This window comes from Macaca fascicularis, chromosome 6 (genome assembly GCF_037993035.2).
Source record: "Macaca fascicularis isolate 582-1 chromosome 6, T2T-MFA8v1.1".
Taxonomy (NCBI): domain Eukaryota; kingdom Metazoa; phylum Chordata; class Mammalia; order Primates; family Cercopithecidae; genus Macaca; species Macaca fascicularis.
Window position 1 is genome coordinate 148,456,348 of NC_088380.1, and position 21,322 is coordinate 148,477,669.

General features: G+C 40.8%; 1 protein-coding gene across 10 annotated transcripts; it reads left to right on the forward strand.

Moving 5' to 3' along the window:
* The first annotated feature begins 386 nt into the window (after window positions 1-386).
* Window positions 387-21,248, forward strand: RNF14 (ring finger protein 14). Of its 10 annotated transcripts, none has more exons than XM_005558085.5 (9): window positions 387-946; window positions 1,986-2,159; window positions 4,686-4,855; window positions 5,904-6,055; window positions 9,417-9,944; window positions 11,504-11,732; window positions 14,737-14,909; window positions 16,540-16,670; window positions 19,789-21,248. In XM_005558085.5, exons 3-9 carry the CDS (start codon window positions 4,702-4,704, stop codon window positions 19,844-19,846), a joined length of 1,425 nt encoding a protein of 474 aa, XP_005558142.1. In that variant the 5' UTR covers window positions 387-946; window positions 1,986-2,159; window positions 4,686-4,701; the 3' UTR covers window positions 19,847-21,248. The 10 variants fall into 10 exon arrangements, with proteins under 10 accessions (XP_005558142.1, XP_005558141.1, XP_005558140.1 ...); XM_005558084.5 differs by having other exon boundaries at window positions 387-901; XM_005558083.5 differs by having other exon boundaries at window positions 387-449.
* The last annotated feature ends 74 nt before the right edge of the window (window positions 21,249-21,322 follow it).

Here is a 21,322-nt window from a genome sequence, read left to right on the forward strand (position 1 = left end):
GAATGCGTGCTTCTGCAGTGGAGCTCCAGAAAGACGGGCAGCATTTCTGAGAAGGTAAACGGGAGGAAGCAGGCTAGCTTAGTCCACTTAGAGAAGCAGGTCTGGGATTGTTGTGAGAGTCTCTGCCCTAGGTAGACCACTGCCTCGTGATCACCTCTAGGGATTGGTAAAAATTGGAATTCTCGGGCCCCATCAGAACTACTGAAAACAGCCTCCTGTGAGCACTGGGCTCGCAGTGGTTGGAGTGACGGCGGTCGCGCCGGCAGCGCCGCCTTGGGCCTGCGGGAGGCGCCCGAGAGACAGGGGCGACCACGGCGGCTGCGCAGAGTCCTCTCTAGGCCGACTACCCCACCAGCGGGATCCGCTTGGCTCAGCTGACAGCTCCCGAGAACGGAAGAGGCGGTGCGCCGGTTGAGCAGGGAATTGCTAGGCCTGGTCGGCTGGCGGCGGTGAGTGGGCCCCGGGCAAGGGCGGAGGGCGGAACTTTGGAGCTTGGCACTGCCGGGTGGCCGGAAGATACGGTGGGGACAGCTCTCTGGGCGCGCGAGGCAGAAAAGGGGACCGGGCCAGGACTGTACAGTGGGCCTCAGTCGCTCAAACCCGGGACCGGGCGTCCGCAGCCCAGCTGGCCGGGACTCCCTTCCGGACGCTCCTGAGGAGGAAGAGAAAGGTGTGGGCCCTGCTTCTTTGGGAGGCCCCAGGCTGGCCAGCAGCTCACACGCCCGGATAGCGCCCTCTGATCCCAGCGCTGGGGCGGATAGCTAGCCTTGGACTTGCCCCTGTTTTGGGGTAGTCGCCCAAACGACTCCGCACGCCGGGTGGCGAGCTGAACCCAGACCAGGACACCCGAAGACCAAATGGATAGAATGAGAAGGAAATGGGGGTAGCAACCAGAATTGAGGTACTGGATTCCAAGTGACAGCTTCACAAGCTGAAATCTAGTAGGGTAGGTCATGAGGAACTGTTGAAACACTGCTTGGAGTAGAAGTTGCTAGCCCTGACTGCATATTGGAATCACCTGGAGAACTTGGACAACTACTGAGGCCTGAATTAATTGTTCTGGGTGTGGCCTGGGTATTCAGATTTTAAAAAACAGCTCCTTAGAAGATTCTAATGTGCAGTCAGATGGAGAACACTAACCTAAAACCATAAACTGCATAAATGAATCTCTCATCCCATTTGCAAATGTTTTAACAGGAAGAAACAAAAAGCTTAATTAGCACCATATATTCCCACCTAGTAAAATTGTTTAAGATTAAATAAGACAATGTGAAAGGACCTAATACTGTACGTAGTAGGTGCTCAATAAATGTAAATTGATTCTGAATCTCATTCTTATTGGGGAGTTACACATCCGAGAATCTGTAACTTTTTAATTATGGTTTTGTATATGGTATTTTTGCATATAATTTTAGGGTGTTGATAGGATTCTCCATAACCCATCTGAGACCATACTCCCTTTTCCCCTCACCCCAGTGAAGAAGCCTAGCTCTAAAGCGTTTAGAATAAAACTTAAAAGTTTCTGTTTGTGTATTCTTGTTTTGTTTAAGTATTTTTCTGTTATCAAAATTAACCATGAGTGCCACTGGTGGTATTAATTCATGAACAAGAGAGGAAAAACTGGAGGGGGATGGCAAATGAAGGAATACAAAAAGCAGAAGAGGAAAGGAGAAAAAACAAGAAACTGAAGAGGCTGTTTGTTATGGGGCATGGTGTCCTGTCCTCTCATATGACCTTGGTGTTCCTCCTTACCTCCTCCCATGGCTGAGGGCAGACAGATAAAAAGTCCTCAGTCATTGCTGGGCACATGCAAATACTCCTTTAACCACATGGCTCAGTCAGTCTGCCCTAGGAGAGTAACATGCACCTGTAGATTAGGATTGGCTGTACGTTAGGATATGTTTGACTTAAGTGGTGATCATGGAAATTCAGAATTTTAATTTGGAGAGGGTCCTAACACCATCTTTTGTATTTCTTTTCTGCAGATGGCAGGATTTTCATAGTATATGTAGTATGAGTTCCACATCTTGGCCTCTTATCCAGCTTCAGCAGTGTCAGCTCCACCAGTTAGAGAATAAATGGGATTTGCACGAACTCCACTCTGAGCTGAAATACAGACTGTGGTGTTAATATTCTTTTCTTCTGGTTGTTATTAACAGGTACTAACTGACCTCAAGTAGAACACGTAATTGTGTCTTTTAGGGAGGCAACTTAAGCAGAGCCATGAACTAACGTCTCCTAGAAAAAGTGTTTTTTGAAATGAAATCATTTTAAATTTCACAGTATGACCTTTTAGAATGTAAAAAAATCCTAACTTTTTAATTATGTACATTTTAATTAAAAATATTTTAGTTGTGAGGGAGGATATTTGCAAATGCAATTGTTGTTCAGTATTTTAATTGACAGAATGGTATTTTGTTTTATTAAAATGATTTTTGTAAATTCTCATTGCTTATTTTTTTCCACATTTAAATTATCTGAAATTGCTGTATCTTTCAGTTGACGCTATTTTAAAAACATTGATTCATACTTTATTTATTTTTATTTATTTATTTATTTATTTGAGACAGAGTCTCACTCTATAGCCCAGGCTGGAGTGCAGTGGCCGGATCTCAGCTCACTACAAGCTCCGCCTCCCAGGTTCACGCCATTCTCCTGCCTCAGCCTCCCGAGTAGCTGGGACTACAGGCGCCTGCCACCTCGCCCGGCTAGTTTTTTTTGTATTTTTTAGTAGAAACGGGGTTTCACCGTGTTAGCCAGGATGATCTCGATCTCTTGACCTCGTGATCCACCCGTCTTGGCCTCCCAAAGTGCTGGGATTACAGGCTTGAGCCACCGCGGCCGGCCCCATACTTTATTTTTTGAGACAAGGTCTTGCTCTGTCACCCAGGCTGGAGTGCAGTGATGCAGACATGGCTCACTGCAGCCTCAGCATCCAAGGCTCAAGCGATCCTCCTACCACAGTCTCCTAAGTAGCTGGGACTACAAGCACACACCACCATACCTGGCTAATTTTTTATAGAGACAGGATCTTGTATGTTGCCATGGCTGATCTCAAACTGCTGGCCTCAAGCGATCCTCCTGCCTTGGCCTCTCAAAGTGCTGGGATTACAGGCATGAACCTCCACACCCAGCCAGTTCATACTTTAATAGTAGCTAATTTCTTTCTTTCTTTCTCTTTCTTTTTCTTTCTTCCCTCCCTCCCTCCCTCCCTCCCTCCCTCCCTCCCTTCCTTCCTTCCTTCCTGTCTCTGTCACCCAGGCTGGAATGCAGTGGCGCAGTCTCAGCTCACTGCAGCCTCCGCCTGCTGAGTTCTAGTGATTCTCAGTTCTCGTGCCTCAGCTACCAAGTGGTTGGGAATGCGTGCACCACCACGCCCAGCTAATTTTTGTATTTTTAGTAGAGATGGAGTTTTGCTGTGTTGGCCAGGCTAGTCTTGAACTCCTGGCCTCAAGTGATCTGCCTGCCTTGCTCTCCCAAAGTGCTGGGATTAAACGCTTGAGCCACTGTGCCTGGGCCTTGCAGCTAAATTCTTAGTATTACCTAAAATAATGGTAAATCTTTCTTAACATTATTATCTTTTAAATATTCTTAAGTCATAATGGTAAATCTTAAAATTGATGACTGCTTGGATTTGACAAAATCTGTTATTTCAAAAATTTAATATTGTTTTGCTGCTTGCTCAGTTATCTAATTTTCTTGTATCTATGCCTGTAACATCCTCAAGCACAGTTTTCTCAACTGGAAGCAATTTTGCCTCCAACCCCCATCCTGTCCCAGGACTTTCGGTGCTACTTGGAGATTTTTTTTTTTTTTTGAGACAGGGTCTCACTTTGTCACCCAGGCTGGAGTACAGTGGTGCTATCATGGCTCACTGCAGCCTTGACCTCCCAGGGGTGATTTGCCTGCCTTGGCCTACCAAAGTGTTGGGATTACAGGCGTGAGCCACTGCACCTGGCAAATTAACTTATTTTAAGAAAGCAGTGTAATACACTTTGACTACTTTTGCGAGCCAGGCACTTTGCTAGGTTCAGTGGACAAGTCAAAGTAAACTTGTGATTTGTCGTTTTCAAAGAAAATTTTCAAATTGTGCTTTCTTCCCTCTAATTCAATCATAAAATATCTAACTGATAAGGTCAGAAATTAGAAGTACCACAACCATCCTTTTTGAAAAAGACTGTTAATATTACAAAACGAATGGAATGCCAGATATGGCTGTCATTTTTGGTTTGGGAGGAAAGTGAGAATATCGAGTAATTCTTTGCAGTTATTGGTGAGGAACTTTTTTTAAAGTGCCATTAAACTTTTCCCACCTCTGTGCATTTTCTTTTCTTTTTTTTTTTTTTTTTTTTTTTCTTGAGACGGAGTTTCATTCTTGTCACCCAGGCTGGAGTACAGTGGTACTATGTTGGCTCACTGCAGTCTCCACCTCCCGGTTCAAGCCATTCTCCTGCCTCAGCCTCCCAAGCAGCTGGGATTACAGGCACCTGCCACCATGCCCGGCTAAGTTTTGTATTTTTAGTAGAGATGGGGGGTCGCCACGTTGGCCAGGCTAGTCTCGAACTCCTGAGCTCAGGTGATCTGCCTGCCTTGGCCTCCCAAAGTGTTGGGATTACAGGCGTGAGCCACTGTACCTGGCCACCCTCTGTGCATTTTCTGTTCTTAACTGATTTTAATGTTTTCAGGTCCTCAGAAAATTAAATGTCGTCAGAAGACCGAGAAGCTCAGGAGGATGAATTGCTGGCCCTGGCTAGTATTTATGATGGAGATGAATTTAGAAAAGCAGAGTCTGTCCAAGGTGGAGAAACCAGGATCTATTTGGATTTGCCACAGAATTTCAAGATATTTGTGAGCGGTTAGTTAATAATATTTTCTTAAACAGATTTTTCTAAATATTATTCTTTATTTCTTAGTGTACCTTAAACTATTTGTCATTTCGTGTTTATAGGCATTAGTGATAGGTGGTAGTATTACAGATTTAATGCATATTTCTGTTTTAAATGAAAATTGCAATGAGGGGCAAACAGTTTTCAATTTGATTCTACCTTTTTGATCACTGAAGAGGGATATTATCCGGCGTATTTCATATATCCTAGTCTGCTGACTAGCAGTTTATCAGCCATGAGTCATTGGCTATTACATAGTGATAATCAAAGAGAAAATTAATGTATGTGAAAACACTTAGAAATTTTCAAGTACAGTGGTGGTTGCTAATACTATTTGGTTTCCAGAATCATTTCAACTGCTATAAACATATGACACATGCTGTTACTCTGTGACCTTTTGCTTCAGAAAAAACAATACTGCTGGTTTTGATACAGACATTTACAGAAGACCTTGATGCACACTTTCTCAAAATGTTTCTACTATAAAGGGATTGAGTAAAGAACGTAAGTGTGGTAATTTAAATGCAGCTTTGGTTGTGAGAGTGTTGTATGCTATATCATATCCTCAAACCTGAGATCATTGTGTTGGCACAAATTTTCCCAACTGATTCATGGATAGTTGGGACATGCTGGTCTAAGTAGGTCATGTTGTTTAATGGAAATGAACATCCTTTCTCTAGATCATGTCTTTAATCATCTACTATAAACCAAACCACAACAAATCAAACATTGTGTGTTCCTTGGTCATTAGTGTTAGGAATTGTACCCAGAATTGTATACAAGAATAAGTTGTAGTATTTTCATTATACATTTCATGGTGCTGAGTAGATTTTTCAAGGGCTTACAAGATTTTTTTTAAGGTGGTGGCTACCAAGTTAAAGTTAGGAAATAGAAAGTGCTTTGGGGGAGGGTTTTTCCCTCAACTAAAGCATTAAGTCTTTCTTGAGCGCTGCTCAACGGTAATGGACACTCAAGTGTTGACCAACTGATCCTTTCTAATCTTTGTTTTTGGTTCAGGCAATTCAAATGAGTGTCTCCAGAATAGTGGCTTTGAATACACCATTTGCTTTCTGCCTCCACTTGTGCTGAACTTTGAACTGCCACCAGATTATCCATCCTCTTCCCCACCTTCATTCACACTTAGTGGCAAATGGCTGTCACCAACTCAGGTTAGACTTGAAACTTAATTTTTCCTATCCATTTTTAGAAACTTAAAAATCATCTTTAATTGAAGACTATCTTAATGATCTTGAATTCAGTGCATGAAAAACAAATGGCTTTGGTTTTGTAATTTTTTTCCCTTGCCTTGGTGAATCCTGATGTTAAGAAATTGAAAATGTTTGGTGTTTTAAAAAGGAATGGCAGTAATTGAAACAATCATGAATTGTAGTAGGAGTAATTTTTAAGCAAGTATATTATTTCTTTTCTTGTTTTGCTATTTTCCCATTTAATCTGTATTATAATGGAGACTATGAGGTTTTCCTCATTTTCCTTAGATATTGATACTACTTTTTTCTCAGTTTCTTATCCATTCCTTAAATGAAAGATTCCATTGTAATTAGGACTAAAAATTGAGCTACTGTAGTTATAATAAGCAAATTTTCTGAGTAAATACAATAACTGATTTTCTTTGTAAAATCTGTATTAATAACAAGTAACAGTCAACTGGTATCACATAGACATAAATGCATACAAGTAGAAATGTGTATAGTTCCTGTAGATACCTCAGTAAAGCTTGAGGCCTTGTGTTAAGAGCCTCATTTCCTCTGGGTTATATATACTTTTCTAGTAACAACTTCAACTCTTGATTGAGAAATAAATATGACTTGAAGCTAAATATAAATAATAGAAAGCATTATAGGATAGATAATGAATCAGTAGCAGCTGCTTTTCTAGAAGTCATAATGAAGATTGATAGACTGATGCGTATTAAGACAAAAGCTCAGCCTGTGCAACATGGCGAAACCCAATTTCTACAAAAAATACAAAAATTAGCCAAGTGTGGTGGTGCATCCCTGTAGTCCCAGCTACTTGGGAGGCTGAGGTGGGAGGATCACTTGAGCCTGGGTGGCAAAGATTGCAGTGAGCTGAGATTGACCCACTGCACTCCAGCCTGGGTGACAGAGAGAGACCCTGTCTCAGAAAAGAAAAAAGACAAAAGCTGTCAGAATTGCTGACCTCAAGCAATAGCTCATTAGTTTTTATCTTTGGATCATACAGTTTTCATTCCCCCATCCACCAATCTAATCTTTTCATTGAGAGTACTTTTGCAAACTTGAGCTTATGGCTTAAAAGCAAAATTAAACCTTAAAAAGGATAATATAGGTAGAATAAAAAGGCGTATTACTTTACATTCTAATATCTGTGCCAGAGGCAACAGTTGCAAGACAGTTGATTTGTTCAGGAATATCAAGACTGTTTGGCATTTAGGCCACTGATAGTTGGCTGAATTATTTAGATCTTCATAGTCGTATTTCAGCAGAGAGCTTTTCATACTTTACATCCACGCATGTGCATGCATGCACACACATATGCGCACACACGCACGAAACAGGACAGATTAACTGGATGTGTGGTTGCAGTTTCAGATTCCAGCTAACCAGCATCTACTTAATGCTGGATTTGGGGGTGGGGGTGTGTGCTGGGGAAGAGAGTTGTTCTATGTGTTGCAGCTAAAATTACAGAATTCTTTATCAAATAAATGTTTATGCATATAATTAACATTTTAATTAGTCTCTTATATTCCTTCTTGGTTCAGTTCTTGTTTGTTGCTGTACCCTGATTCCTTGGCATTATGACTCTCACCTGTTAATAGTGAATTTGACACATAGAGCTGTCATTCCCTGAATTGGGGTGGATAGACAGAAGTGGTTTTAGTTTTCTAAAACCTTGTTCCTTATTCCTCCCCAAATATACTTACACAGTCTCTTGCTCTTTTCCCTGAATTCCCATCCCCCTTCCATTTACATGCATTCCAGCTGCCTTTCTCTCTCTCTCTGTCTCTCTCTCTCTCTTTTTTTTTTGTTTTTTTTTTTCTGAGATGGAGTCTTGCTCTGTCGCCCAGGCTGGAACACAGGGGCGCAATCTCAGCTCACTGCAACCTCTGCCTAGTGGGTTCAAGTGGTTGTCCTGTCTCAGCCTCCCAAATAGCTGGGAATACAGGTGCCCACCACCACACCCTGGTAATTTTTTGTATTTTTTAGTAGAGACAGGGTTTCACCACGTTGGCTAAGCTGGTTATGAACCCCTGACCTCAGGTGATCCACCCGCCTCGGCCTCCCAGAATTCTGGGATTACAGGCATGAGCCACCACGCCCGGCCCCAGCTGCCTCTCTTGAGAAGGGACTGGAGAAGAAAAGAGGTTGGAGAATGGCTTCTTCATAGGACTTGGCAGTTCACACAGCACTCAGAGCTTCCCTTTTAGTATTTATCACATTTTACGGATTTTAGCAGATTTCTCAAAAGCATGGTTGATTTATAAGGATATTTATGTAAATGTGAAAAATTATTAGTTGTTCAATCTGAACTCATCAATAAGTATTTAAGGTAGTACCTGTGCAGGGTTTAGTCAGTGGCACTACACAGAGCATAAGAAACAGAAAATCTGGTCCCTTTTCATTTGTCATTTAAATTTACAAAATTTGTTTGCCATCTGGAAGGCCTATTTTTGGATGTTTACCTAAAAAAGAAAAGCTGCTTATAATTCCTGTGCTCTAGTTACAAATATTTTATATTTCTAATGGAAAATCCTCTTATATTTGCCTTTCAAATTGAACAGACCATTTTTAAAGAGGAAAATTCCAAATAATTTAACTTTGGTTGCTTAGCTTAGGAAGTGTAAGCTTTCTCTATGGCTGCCAAACCTTGCTGAGGGCTTGTGATTAGGACTAGGGTCAATGTCAGTCAACTTCCCTCCATTAACCAGGATCTGATATAAGCCCAGATTGCTTAGTTAAAAGCAGCTTGTAAATCTGAACAAGGACTCTGAGGTTGAATTCTGTGAGTGATTGTTTCAGATGAGTTGACATTTTGATAAAACTGAAAGAATTAATTTTAAAACTTGAGTAGTATTTTTAAACAATTCTTTTTCCAACCATTATTCTAGGATACCAACAGGGCTAGGACTCCTAAAGGAAGAAAAATAGTTTAGTTTTAGAACTAGATCTCTTTCTCCTACATGAGATATATGGCAGTACTAAAAGATTAAAGAACAGAAAAAAGTCTTCCATTTCAGTGACTAAAATGTACAGCTATTTCTCTACCTTGTGGAGTCTTGCTATTTCTCTTGTTCTCATGGTACTTCTTGCTTCTGACTTTGTGTTCTACTTTGGCTCATGTTGCTGAATAGTTTAAGAAGTGCTCCAGTAAGAATGTTTATACTGTTTTGTAGCACAGTGTATCACAGCAGTAAAAAAATAGTGTTAGAATAAGGCCCTAACTTGCAAGTGGAAAAGATTTCTCGGGAAACCAGGAGTTGGCTGCAGCATCATTTTTCCGAACTCACCAACATCTTCATGTGTTTTCTCCTAGCTATCTGCTCTATGCAAGCACTTAGACAACCTATGGGAAGAACACCGTGGCAGTGTGGTCCTGTTTGCCTGGATGCAATTTCTTAAGGAAGAGACCCTAGCATACTTGAATATTGTCTCTCCTTTTGAGCTCAAGATTGGTTCTCAGAAAAAAGTGCAGAGAAGGACAGCTCAAGCCTCTCCCAACACAGAGCTAGATTTTGGAGGAGCTGCTGGATCTGATGTAGACCAAGAGGAAATTGTGGATGAGAGAGCTGTGCAGGATGTGGAATCATTGTCAAATCTGATCCAGGAAATCTTGGACTTTGATCAAGCTCAGCAGATAAAATGCTTTAATAGTAAATTGTTCCTGTGCAATATCTGTTTCTGTGAGAAGCTGGGTAGTGAATGCATGTACTTCTTGGAGTGCAGGCATGTGTACTGCAAAGCCTGTCTGAAGGACTACTTTGAAATCCAGATCAGAGATGGCCAGGTTCAATGCCTCAACTGTCCAGAACCAAAGTGCCCTTCGGTGGCCACTCCTGGTCAGGTAACTGTTTACCCTGCTGATGGTTGCCTCCTAATTCTCTTCCATAAATGGAGATATCATCTCAAGAACTTCCTTGATAGGGCTCATGGGGCAGTCTGAGGCCTTGGAGCCAGCCCACAAGTTGTTTTGCTGTATCCATTAAGAATGCTATGGTCAGGCCGGGCGCGGTGGCTCAAGCCTGTAATCCCAGCACTTTGGGAGGCCGAGATGGGTGGATCATGAGGTCAGGAGATCGAGACCATCCTGGCTAATACGGTGAAACCCCGTCTCTACTAAAAAATACAAAAAACTAGCCGGGCGAAGTGGCGGGTGCCTGTAGTCCCAGCTACTCGGGAGGCTGAGGCAGGAGAATGGCGTGAACCCGAGAGGAGGAGCTTGCAGTGAGCTGAGATCCGGCCACTGCACTCCAGCCTGGGTGACAGAGCGAAACTCCGTCTCAAAAAAAAAAAAAAAAAGAATGCTATGGTCTTAGTCTACTGCTTAAGCAAATGGAATGCTTCCTTTGGCCTTGCAATGGGCAAGGATGAGTGTTAGTTATTAAGTAATTGTGATAATTTACTTTGTATATCTGCTAGGATCCCATAAACCTTGGGGAATCACTAGCTTATCCTTGTGTGAGGTTGGGATCTGAAGGGGATATCTCTTGGAATGATTAACCAACTTTTATAGACTTCAGCATAAGTACAGCCTACTTAGGTTTTGTTGTTGTTGTTGTTGTTTTGTTTGAGACGGAGTCTTGCTGTGTCACCCAGGCTGGAGTGCAGGGCCACGATCTCAGCTTACGGCAGCCTCTGCCTCCCGGGTTCAAGTGATTTCCTGCCTCCGCCTCCCAAGTAGCTGGAATGGTTAATTTTTTTTGTATTTTTAGTAGAGACAGGGTTTCACCATGTTGGGCAGGCTGGTCTTGAACTCCTGACCTCAAGTGATCCTCCCACTTCGGTCTCCCAAAGTGTTGGGATTACAGGTGTGAGCCACTGCGCCCAGCCAGTTTTTTGTTTTCTTATTAAAGCATAATTTTACTTAAAGTAAACTACACATTTAAAGCATACAAGGCTAGCATGGTAGCTTATACCTATAATCCCAGCACTTTGGGAGGCCAAGATAGGAGGATCACTTGAGGCTAGGGGTTTAAAACCAGCCTGTGCAAAATAGCATGACTCCATGTCTGGAAAAAAAAAAAATCAGTCAGGCATGATAGCAAGTGCCTGTTGTCCTAGCTACTAGGGAAGCTGAGGCGGAGAATCACTTGAGCCCAGGAGTTCAAGGCTGCAGTGAGCTGTGATTGCACCACTGCACTCCAGTCTGGACGACAGAGTAAGACCCTATCTCTAAAGAAATAAAACTAAAATATAAAATGAATTGTACACTTTGCTTAGTTTTAACAAATATGTAGACCATAATTGCCATCTGAGTCAAAATATACTTGGTTTGATTTTAAAGTGAAAGAGAGATTTTAATTTATGTGCCCATCTGGTTTACACTAGCATCCTAAGAATCTCCTCAGGTTCAGAACTGGTTGTGGAATCATCAAACCTATGGTGTTTTGTATTTCCCTCCAGGTCAAAGAGCTAGTGGAAGCAGAGTTATTTGCCCGTTATGACCGCCTTCTCCTCCAGTCCACCTTGGACCTGATGGCAGATGTAGTGTACTGCCCCCGGCCATGCTGCCAGCTGCCTGTGATGCAGGAGCCTGGCTGCACCATGGGTATCTGCTCCAGCTGCAATTTTGCCTTCTGTACTTTGTGCAGGTTGACCTACCATGGGGTCTCTCCATGTAAGGTGACTGCAGGTATGTTTTAACTGTGAACCCAAATCCTCTATCCCCAATCTCTCCCTCACATTTCACTTTCCTACCAGTGCCTTATGACTTCATTCTTCAATTTTAGAAGTATTCCTTTAGACGATATTTCTGTGTCAGTGACTATCCCAGGCCCTGGGGCTGTAGTAGTGACCAGAAGAGACAAAATCTCTGCCCTCATGGAACTTACATTCTACTAGGGGAGACAGGAAAACAAAATAAGGATATTAGGTGATGGTAAGTGCTGAAGAGGCAGAAGAAATAAAGCAAGGACAGGATATGAAATGTTCTGAAGGGGAGGGGACTTGGGATTTTAGTTAGGGAAACCAGGGGAGGCCTCACTGGCAAAATGGTTTAAGTAAAGACTTGAAGGAGGTAGGAAAAACCATGCAGATACCAGGGAGGAACATTCCAGGAGAAGAAATGGCATGGCAAATTCTATCTACGAACATGGAATAATGTAGATCCTGGATGGCAAATGCAGGGCATCTAAGCTGCCATTCTTGTCTCCATGGCACATGTGTTTGACCATTTATCAAATGCTTTCTCCTTGAGCCCAGAGAGGCCTCAGAAACTTCCTCAGCATGGCACTTCGGACAACTACCCTCTGATAAAGTAGACACAGGAGTGAAATATGTTTGCCATTTCCAGTCTAGATAAGGAATCATAAATCAGGCCCTTAATGTCGATTTAACTGGACTTTGGTGGCTTAGTCTTTCTCAGACTAACAGTGATAATGATAACAGCTACTTCACAAAATTGCAGCTCGAGCAGACAACAATAATTTCACCGGGTTATTCTAAGGATGAAGGGAACTAATATTGTGCTATTCAAAATTGTTATATTTGTTACAGTGGTCTATAATGAGATATAGAAATTGAGAGGGTTAGAAACTTTTATAGTGATTTCACATAATTTTATGTCAGTCAAACCTAATAAAAATTTAGACTTTTTTTCATTTTTCTAATAAATTGTTAGCTGACTGGTGGTGCACACTTGTAGTTGTAGCTATTCAGAAGGCTACAGCAGGAGAATCTTTTGAGCCTCGGTTAAGACTAGTTTGGGCAACATAGTGAGACTCTGCCTTTAAAAAAATTAAATCAAGCAAACCTGATTATATCTTATAAAAGTGTTGATCCTTGACATATTAGAGAAAAAACTAGGCCTTTACCATAAATAGTTTGAGAAACAGTGAGCTAATCCATGTAAAATGCAGAATGGGGTTGGGCATAGTAGCTCACCTCTGTAATCTTAGCACTTTGGGAGGCCAAGGTAGGTGGATTGCTTGAGTCCAGGAGTTTGACACCATGGCAAAACCCCGTGTCTACAAAAAAATACAAAAACTAACGGGATGTGGTGGTGCACACCTGTAGTCTCAGCCACTCAGGTTGCTGAGGCTGGAGGATCGCTTGACCCCGGGAGGTAGAGGCTGCAGTGAGCCAGATTGCACCACTGCACTCCAGCCTGGGGGACAGAATGGGACCCTATCTCAAAAAAAAAAAAAAAGGAAAAAGAAAAATGGTAATTATTAATGCTATTATTATTGTAGTTATTGCTTGCTAATGTTAGCAGACTGTCATTATTTCCAAGAAAGTATCCTGAGAGGAAAGAGTGAGTAGATAATTTCAGTTGCCTCAGGCAGCATCTTGTAGAAGGTAAGGCCAAATGGGATGGAGAAGTTAGCAAAGTATAATATAAGCCTTTACTTTAGACTTCTGTAACCTTTTCATTAAAAGTCGACAGTACATTTCAGGTGTTTCACAGCATTCAGGGATTTAGTAAAATTAGGAATCTCTCCCTCTCTTTGTATGTATATATTATATAAAATATGAAATACCAACAATTTTATTATTTTGAGAAGACTAAAGCAGTATAACCTTTGTCCTTAAGATGCCTAGGAACACAAAAATGCATTGAATGATTAGAGGAATGAGATTTATATTACTTCACTGCTACATTGAAGTAGAGGTGATGGAGCCGTGGGAATGCACTACACAGGAAGAATTCACAGGTGAAAGCAAAGAGTGGAGATAGGATATAGGATTCGGTATCAGAAGATGTCTTTTGCTTTAAAAGGGAGATAGACTTCCGAATAATGTGAGGAAAGTAAACTGATAAAATAAACAGAACATTGTTGGGAAAACTCTTTAATTGTGTTGAAAAATTAAGTAATAGAATTGTGAACAAAAGCCTCTTGTCTGCAAGTAAAGCCTTTGGGATTAGTTACCTGTTCCATTTCAGTTAAATGATAGAGCAGTAGAAGCCAGACTGAAGAGTATCAAGGGAAAACTTTTCAGCACCTATAGCAAAGCATAGTACAGGGTGAGACTTGAGTGGTAAGTTTTATTCACTGATTTTTTTTTTTTTTTAACACAAAATTGAAGAGGTAGTCTTTGCTCTTAAGCCAAAGGTGCCTTTGTATTTGGTAGGCCTCTTCATTATCAAACGGTGAATGGTGCCAACTTAGCGGAAAAATCAATGTCTGTTTCAACCTTTGTATCTTCTAGATAAGTCAGTCTTTAACTGCATACTTCTAGTTGCATAAACATACCAACATTAAGAAATCAAAACAAAGGAAAAAAATAACCTATCTTATTCTACCACTTTTAGCAGATACATCTTTTCTAGTTGGGGGATTCCTTTCCATTCATTATCATTTGTGCATGTATAATTTTTACTGGGTTGTAACATAAATATACTTTTTTTCTGGATTCTGTGATGAGTGTTTTAATTGGGTTGTAGCGAATGTAATTATGTTTTTAATAATTGAATATTGCGACATTAAATGGCTCTTTCAAACATAATTATTTCCTTAGAAATTTAATTTTTTTGCCACTGTTATATGCATCTCCATGCATATGACTTTGGATTACTTCCTTATGATAAAGTTCAAGGAATAACATTATTGAATAGTCAAAGATTATAGCCATTTTTAATGATTTTTAGTTAGCATTACAAAGTTATATAAAAGTTAATTTTCCATTTCACTTTCTAGAGAAATTAATGGACTTACGAAATGAATACCTGCAAGCAGATGAGGCTAATAAAAGACTTTTGGATCAAAGGTATGGTAAGAGAGTGATTCAGAAGGCACTGGAAGAGATGGAAAGTAAGGAGTGGCTAGAGAAGAACTCAAAGAGCTGCCCATGTTGTGGAACTCCCATAGAGGTAAATGATTTGGGACAGACTTGGAGGCCATCAGACTTGCAAGCATGCTATGATTACCTTAAGAAGCCTTATTAGTCAATTTTATGACTTACAAAACACATGCTGGTATTATTGCACCTTCCTTACTTGGAAGGTGGAAATTTCACTACTAAATCTTGTTATCGACCTTAAATGTTTGTAGACTTCCCTTTTCAAAGTCTTTTCTTTGTGTCTTTCTTACAGTGACCATTGTTCTTACATTGTATCCATCTCAAAATTGAATGGGTTGTAAGGAGGGCATACTAGAGCTATGGTCACTTCTTACCTCATCTATGTGATTAAAAAAAATCAAATCTGACCTCTCAGAACTATTTATCCTGGAATGCTGCACACCTGTTTAAGATACACTCAGGAATTAATCTGAGTCAAAATAATTACACAACTCTATTGCTTCTTGACAAAAATCTTAATATGTTTTATTTTTTTTATTTTTATTTTTTATTTTTTATTTTTATTTTTTATTTTTTATTTATTTTTTTTTTTTTTTTGAGACGGAGTCTCGCTCTGTCGCCCAGGCTGGAGTGCAGTGGCCGCATCTCAGCTCACTGCAAGCTCCGCCTCCCGGGTCTACGCCATTCTCCTGCCTCAGCCTCCCGAGTAGCTGGGACTACAGGCGCCCGCCACCTCACCCGGCTAGTTTTTTTTTTTTGTATTTTTTAGTAGAGACGGGGTTTCACCGTATTAGCCAGGCTGGTCTCGATCTCCTGACCTTGTGATCCGCCCGTCTCGGCCTCCCAAAGTGCTGGGATTACAGGCTTGAGCCACCGCGCCCGGCCATTCTTAATATGTTTTAAAATCAAAATACATCTTTGCATTTGATTCTATTGTTCTAATCTATTATGTCTGAACTGAACATAGTAGTGATACTCCAGGTAAGGAAACTGGCACTATATATAATCACTTTTTTGTTTTTTTGATACTGAGTCTCTCTCTGTTGCCCAGGCTGGAGTGTGGTAGTGCAATATAGGCTAACTACAATCTCCGCCTCCCAGGTTCAAGGAATTTTCATGCCTCAGCCTCCCGAGTAGCTGGGATTACAGGTGCCAGCCACCACACCTGGCTAATGTTTGTATTTTTAGTAGAGATGGGGTTTTACCATGTTGGCCAGGCTGGTCTCCAACTCCTGACCTCAAATGACCCACCCACCTTGGCCTCCCAAAGTGCTGGGATTACAGGCATGAGCCACCACACCTGGCCATTTAATCACTTTTGACATACCTTAGCCCTATGACAGAGTGGAGGACTTGGTACCAAATATTTACTTGGATTTATGTAAAAATTAAAAACCCACACGTTACATCCAAGTATTTTAATATTAATCTACATGTTCCAGTTATATGTGTGTGATTTTTATCTACTGCTTATCAGAAGAGATTGTGCCAAGTAACTAGTTGTAGTAACACTAGCTATTTTCTGTATTTTAGAGTGCAAAATAGAATTACATAGTCATCAGTGTGTTACATTGATATCTCAACCCTGCATAAGAAAAAGGAGAAGACCAGGACAATGTTGTACTGAATCACTTTGGCATGTGCATGTCTCTTCTGCTCTTACAGCCTTGATATTTTTCTCTTTCTATCCTTCCCACCAGAAATTAGATGGATGTAACAAGATGACATGTACTGGCTGTAAGCAATATTTCTGTTGGATTTGCATGGGTTCTCTCTCTAGAGCAAACCCTTACAAACATTTCAATGACCCTGCTTCACCATGTTTTAACCGGTATGTATACACAGAATTCCTTAGGCTCTCCAGCAATTTTTGGTACTTGATTTGCAGACCACACATCCAGTGTTTTATTTAAGTACTTGGACTTATTTAGAGAATTCTCTTACATGTTTTCCCCCATGAAGGAATTTTTATATTATTTTCTCAAAAATGAGCTTTATAATGAGAATATACACTATCTGGAAGTTTTTATAGTGAAAGTTTTCAAACATACAGAAAATTTGAAAGGATAGGACTATGAATAGTAGAATACCTTCCACCCAAATTAACAATTGATAATACTTTGCCATATTTGTTCCCTTAATATTTTTGCTGAACTACATGAAGTTGGAGTTATGATAATGCTTCAACTAAATATTTCCACGTTTCTCCTAAGATAAGGAAATGCTTCTACATCATGACAGTACTTTTAAAAAATTTAATGATAGTGGCATACTGTTATCTAGTAAACAAACATTTGAAACTTCCTAATTATTTCTGAAAATATATTTTAAAGCTATTTGATTGAACCAGAATCTAAACAAGTTCAGTCACTGTATTTGGTTCTATCTCTTTAGTTTCTTAATGCAGAAAAGCTTTGGCCCACCTTTTTTGTGTGTGTGTTTTGTGAACATTCACTTTTTTTTTTTTTCTTTGAGACGGAGTTTCACTCTGTCGCCCAGGCTGGAGTGCAGTGGTGCAATCTCGGCTCACTGCAAGCTCCGCCACCCAGGTTCATGCCATTCTCCTGCCTTAGCCTCCCAAGTAGCTGGGACTACAGGCACCCGCTACCACGCCTGGCTAAGTTTTTTGTATTTTTAGTAGAGACGGGGTTTCACCGTGTTAGGATGATCTCGATCTCCTGACCTTGTGATCTGCCCCTCTCGGCCTCCCAAAGTGCTGGGATTATAAGCGTGAGCCACCGCACCCTGCTGAACATTCACTTTTTGAAGAGTCCAGGCCAGTTGTCTTATATAACGTCTTACCTTCCAGAGTTTTGTTTGTCCATGGTGTCCTTTAGCTAGTTTCTCTATCTTATTTGCTATAAACTGGAAGTTAGGTCTAGACTGAAGTTTGATTAGATTTAGAATAATATTTTTTATGCTGATACTTCATGAGGAGTGATGTGTATTCCGTATTGGATCACATCAAGAGGTCCATGATGTCCCTCATTAGTGTGGTGCTCAGTTCTACAGTTTGCTTTATTGTAAAGGCAAGTTTTCCATTTTGTTATTAGGAAGTAATCTGTGGGGTGATTCCTTGGCACAGTGTGAATATCTTGTTCTCCAAGAGCTCTCCACTTTCAGCATCAGTTGATGATCTTTGTTAAGAGGTGTCTGTTAAGTAAACACATTGGTATTGTGAAACTATAAGAGAAATTGAAGAAACAAGCCCTGCCATGAACTGTTGGAAATCTAGTGTTGGAAATTGCATAAATTGTACATAACATAAGGAAAGGAAGACAAATTGACAGCTACAAAACATTCTATAAATGGAGGGTGCAAGGACTGTGAAGATAGAATGGAGTGATTGATGAGCATGTAATAGTAATAATAGTGTCTTGAAAGAGTTCAGTTTAAATTGCCTGACTTCCCCAGTCTTAGCTTATTCCATCTATTATATACACTGAGTATCAGTTTTGTGATACCCATCCTCCCTTATTGTTTATCCTTGGTCCTGGAGAGTTTGTCTGGATTCTAACAGGACTGTTTTGTTTGCTTGTTTTAATTTGGAAAGGAGAGCTTTATTTCTCATAAAGAGTTGAAGCCGGCAAGGTGGCCGTTCTGACAGGTTGGGAAGCATAGCCTTCAGCCGGAAGCTGAAAACAGACACTTTAAGGGTGGAAAGAGGAAGACAGGGATTTATGCTCTACAAGATAGCCAGATACACATATTCAGTAAGCTATAGGAGGAGTCATGAATATTTATGAAAGGAGAAATATGCTGCATGTGCAGTTGAGCTTCATTACCCTTCAGGGGACCCATGTTCAAAAAATGGCACGATCTCTGGGGGAGGTCTCTGATATCAAAAGGTGAAGCAGAGAATACGAAAACCTCAGTACACATCCTCCATAGACTGGCTAGAACCACTCCATGGTCAGTGGTCCATTGACAGGAAGAAATGCTGGTCGGTTTTTGTGCCAAAACTGCAGAAGGGAGGGGCAGCGTTAGGCGGTTGGTTGATATCAGCAGTGGAGCAAGTCTTCCCAGAGGGTTGGTTTGAACCCTTAGGGAAAGAAAGCCTAATGGTGGTCAATGAGGGAGGGGGGTATGACCAGGTGTGTCTGGCCTCCCATCCCGTCATGGCCGGGAACTGTTTTCAAGGTTTCTTTGGGGTTCCCTTGGCCAGGAGAGGGTCTGTTCAGTTGGTTGTGGGCTTAGGGTATCATTTTTATTTCTCATTTTCCCCCTTTTGACTGAGATTTGCCAGAGGCACCATTGATGGTCAAACTTATTTTGTCCCATATCATTGCTGGAGTGTTGTGGCTAACCTGCCTCGCCTCCATCTAGGCCCTCAGTGGGACCCGTATGGCCAAGGGACTTAAGGCTATAAGACAGCCAATTAAATCTTCTAGGCCAGATGGGAATGGAGCTGGACAGGCACTCATCCACCTTAAACGGGCCGTTCTTTTATTTTTTATTTTTTTGAGATGGAGTCTCGCTCTGTTGCCCAGGCTGGAGTGCAGTGGCGCAATCTCGGCTCACTGCAAGCTCCGCCTCCCGGGTTCACGCCATTCTCCTGCCTCAGCCTCCCATGTAGCTGGGACTACAGGCACCCGCCACCGCACCCAGCTAATTTTTTGTATTTTTAGTAGAGTCGGGGTTTCACCGTGTTAGCCAGGATGGTCTCAATCTCCTCACCTCGTGATCCGCCCGTCTCGGCCTCCCAAAGTGCTGGGATTACAGGCGTGAGCCACCATGCCCAGCCCAAACGGGCCGTTCTTCACCAACTTTAGGGTAGATTGTTCAAAGGGACCCATATTTCAGCCCTCCTTAGTGGAATGATTAAAGGAGAAGAAAAGATATACAAAAATGTTATCATAAGAGTACAGAAAATATTTTTCAGTGAAGGAGAGGCAATTTACATTGTTTCATTCAAGTGTATAGAAATGTACCTTTTTTAATGCTTCCAGGCTGTTTTATGCTGTGGATGTTGACGACGATATTTGGGAAGATGAGGTTGAAGACTAATTAACTACTGCTCAAGATATGGAAGTGGATTGTTTTTCCCTAATCTTTCGTCAAGTACACAAAGTAACTTTGCGGGATATTTAGGGTACTACTCATTCACTCTTCCTGTGTAGAAGATATGGAAGAACAAAGTTTATATTTTCATGTGGTAACTACTGAAGAAGGTGCATTCATACATTTTAAAATGTAAGTTGAGAAAAATAAGCCAAAGGTTCAGAAAATGAAACTACAGAATATTAAATATTATAATGTGATAATGTGCCCAAAGCTCTGAATAGTAAAAAATTAAATATTTATTTTCTTCCCCAAGCTTTAGGTAAGGAGAAGAGGGGTCAAGAGTTAAACTTAGAGACCCTTTGTCTCTGAGAAGCATCCCTCTAAGACATTCTGTTGGAGCTCCCTCAGTACTACTATTCCTTACAACTGGAGTGGGTAGAAGCCTTTTGAAAATTATACTGAGAACCTGATCTCATTTACTCCATGTTAATCATATTCCTACCAACCTAAATTTCTGCCAACTCAGTTCTCTTTGGAGGAAGCCCTTTACTCTGTAACTGACTGGATGGTCCAGTGTCATTTTGATCTGCTTTTCAGAATGGAAATTTATAATAATTTAAATATATGTTTTAATACCACAAACACTGTGGGGCACTTGATATTTATTAGTGGTGTATATGATCCACTGGTTGCAGGCCAAATCTAGAATTTAGTGATACTGGCTCAGAAGAATTTAAGTTCTATTCAACTTTCCTAGGAGTTAGAACCTAGATTCAAAATGACTTGTCTTTGCTACTTTTGTTCCACATTCTCTCTCTTTACCTTTGCCCTACCTTCTGTTTGTAAGGACGATTTTAGTATTAATTCCAGGAACACATGTTTTTATTTCCTCTGCTGGAATAGGAGAAAGCTTAATATATTCCCAAGCTGAATGTTCTTGAATTATCTGCATTCACCACTGTATATGCATATAGTGACAGTATAACCTGTCTATACCACGGTAGTTCCAGTCCTAACTTTCTGAATTATTCTTAAAGATCTTCTCTAACAAGCTATGGGAATTTGGCTTCATACTCTTTTTTTTGCAACAGCATTGTTCTGGGTGATAATTTTGAATTGATACCTGTTCTTTTTTTCGGGTTTTGTTGGCTTTTTGAAAAATTGTCTTATCATTGGTGGGTGGCTTGGTAGCAAAATAACATTTTTTTGGAAAAGAGGACAGAAAAATTGAACTGCAGCTTGAGAACATATTCTTTTTTTCCTACTTCGTCATTGAAAATTGAGGAATCACTTTTAACTGTTTTAGGTGTGTGTGTCCAGAGTGAGCAAGGACTATGTTTTTGGATTGTCAAAGAGGATGCTTAATCTTAAAATAAAAATAAATTTAAAAATCATCTTATAATTAGAACAGAGTTGCTGCTATTTGTTCTGTCACCAAGGCAACTAATCACATTTTAAAACTGTTTGGCATATAACATA

Excerpts from the sequence above, each read along its gene's own strand:
- RNF14 (XM_005558085.5), top strand. The coding sequence starts at position 4,702 with ATGTCGTCAGAAGACCGAGAAGCTCAGGAGGATGAATTGCTGGCCCTG. Across the intron at positions 6,056-9,416 it reads AATGGCTGTCACCAACTCAG|CTATCTGCTCTATGCAAGCA; the intron begins GTTAGACTTGAA and ends GTTTTCTCCTAG. Across the intron at positions 9,945-11,503 it reads CGGTGGCCACTCCTGGTCAG|GTCAAAGAGCTAGTGGAAGC; the intron begins GTAACTGTTTAC and ends ATTTCCCTCCAG.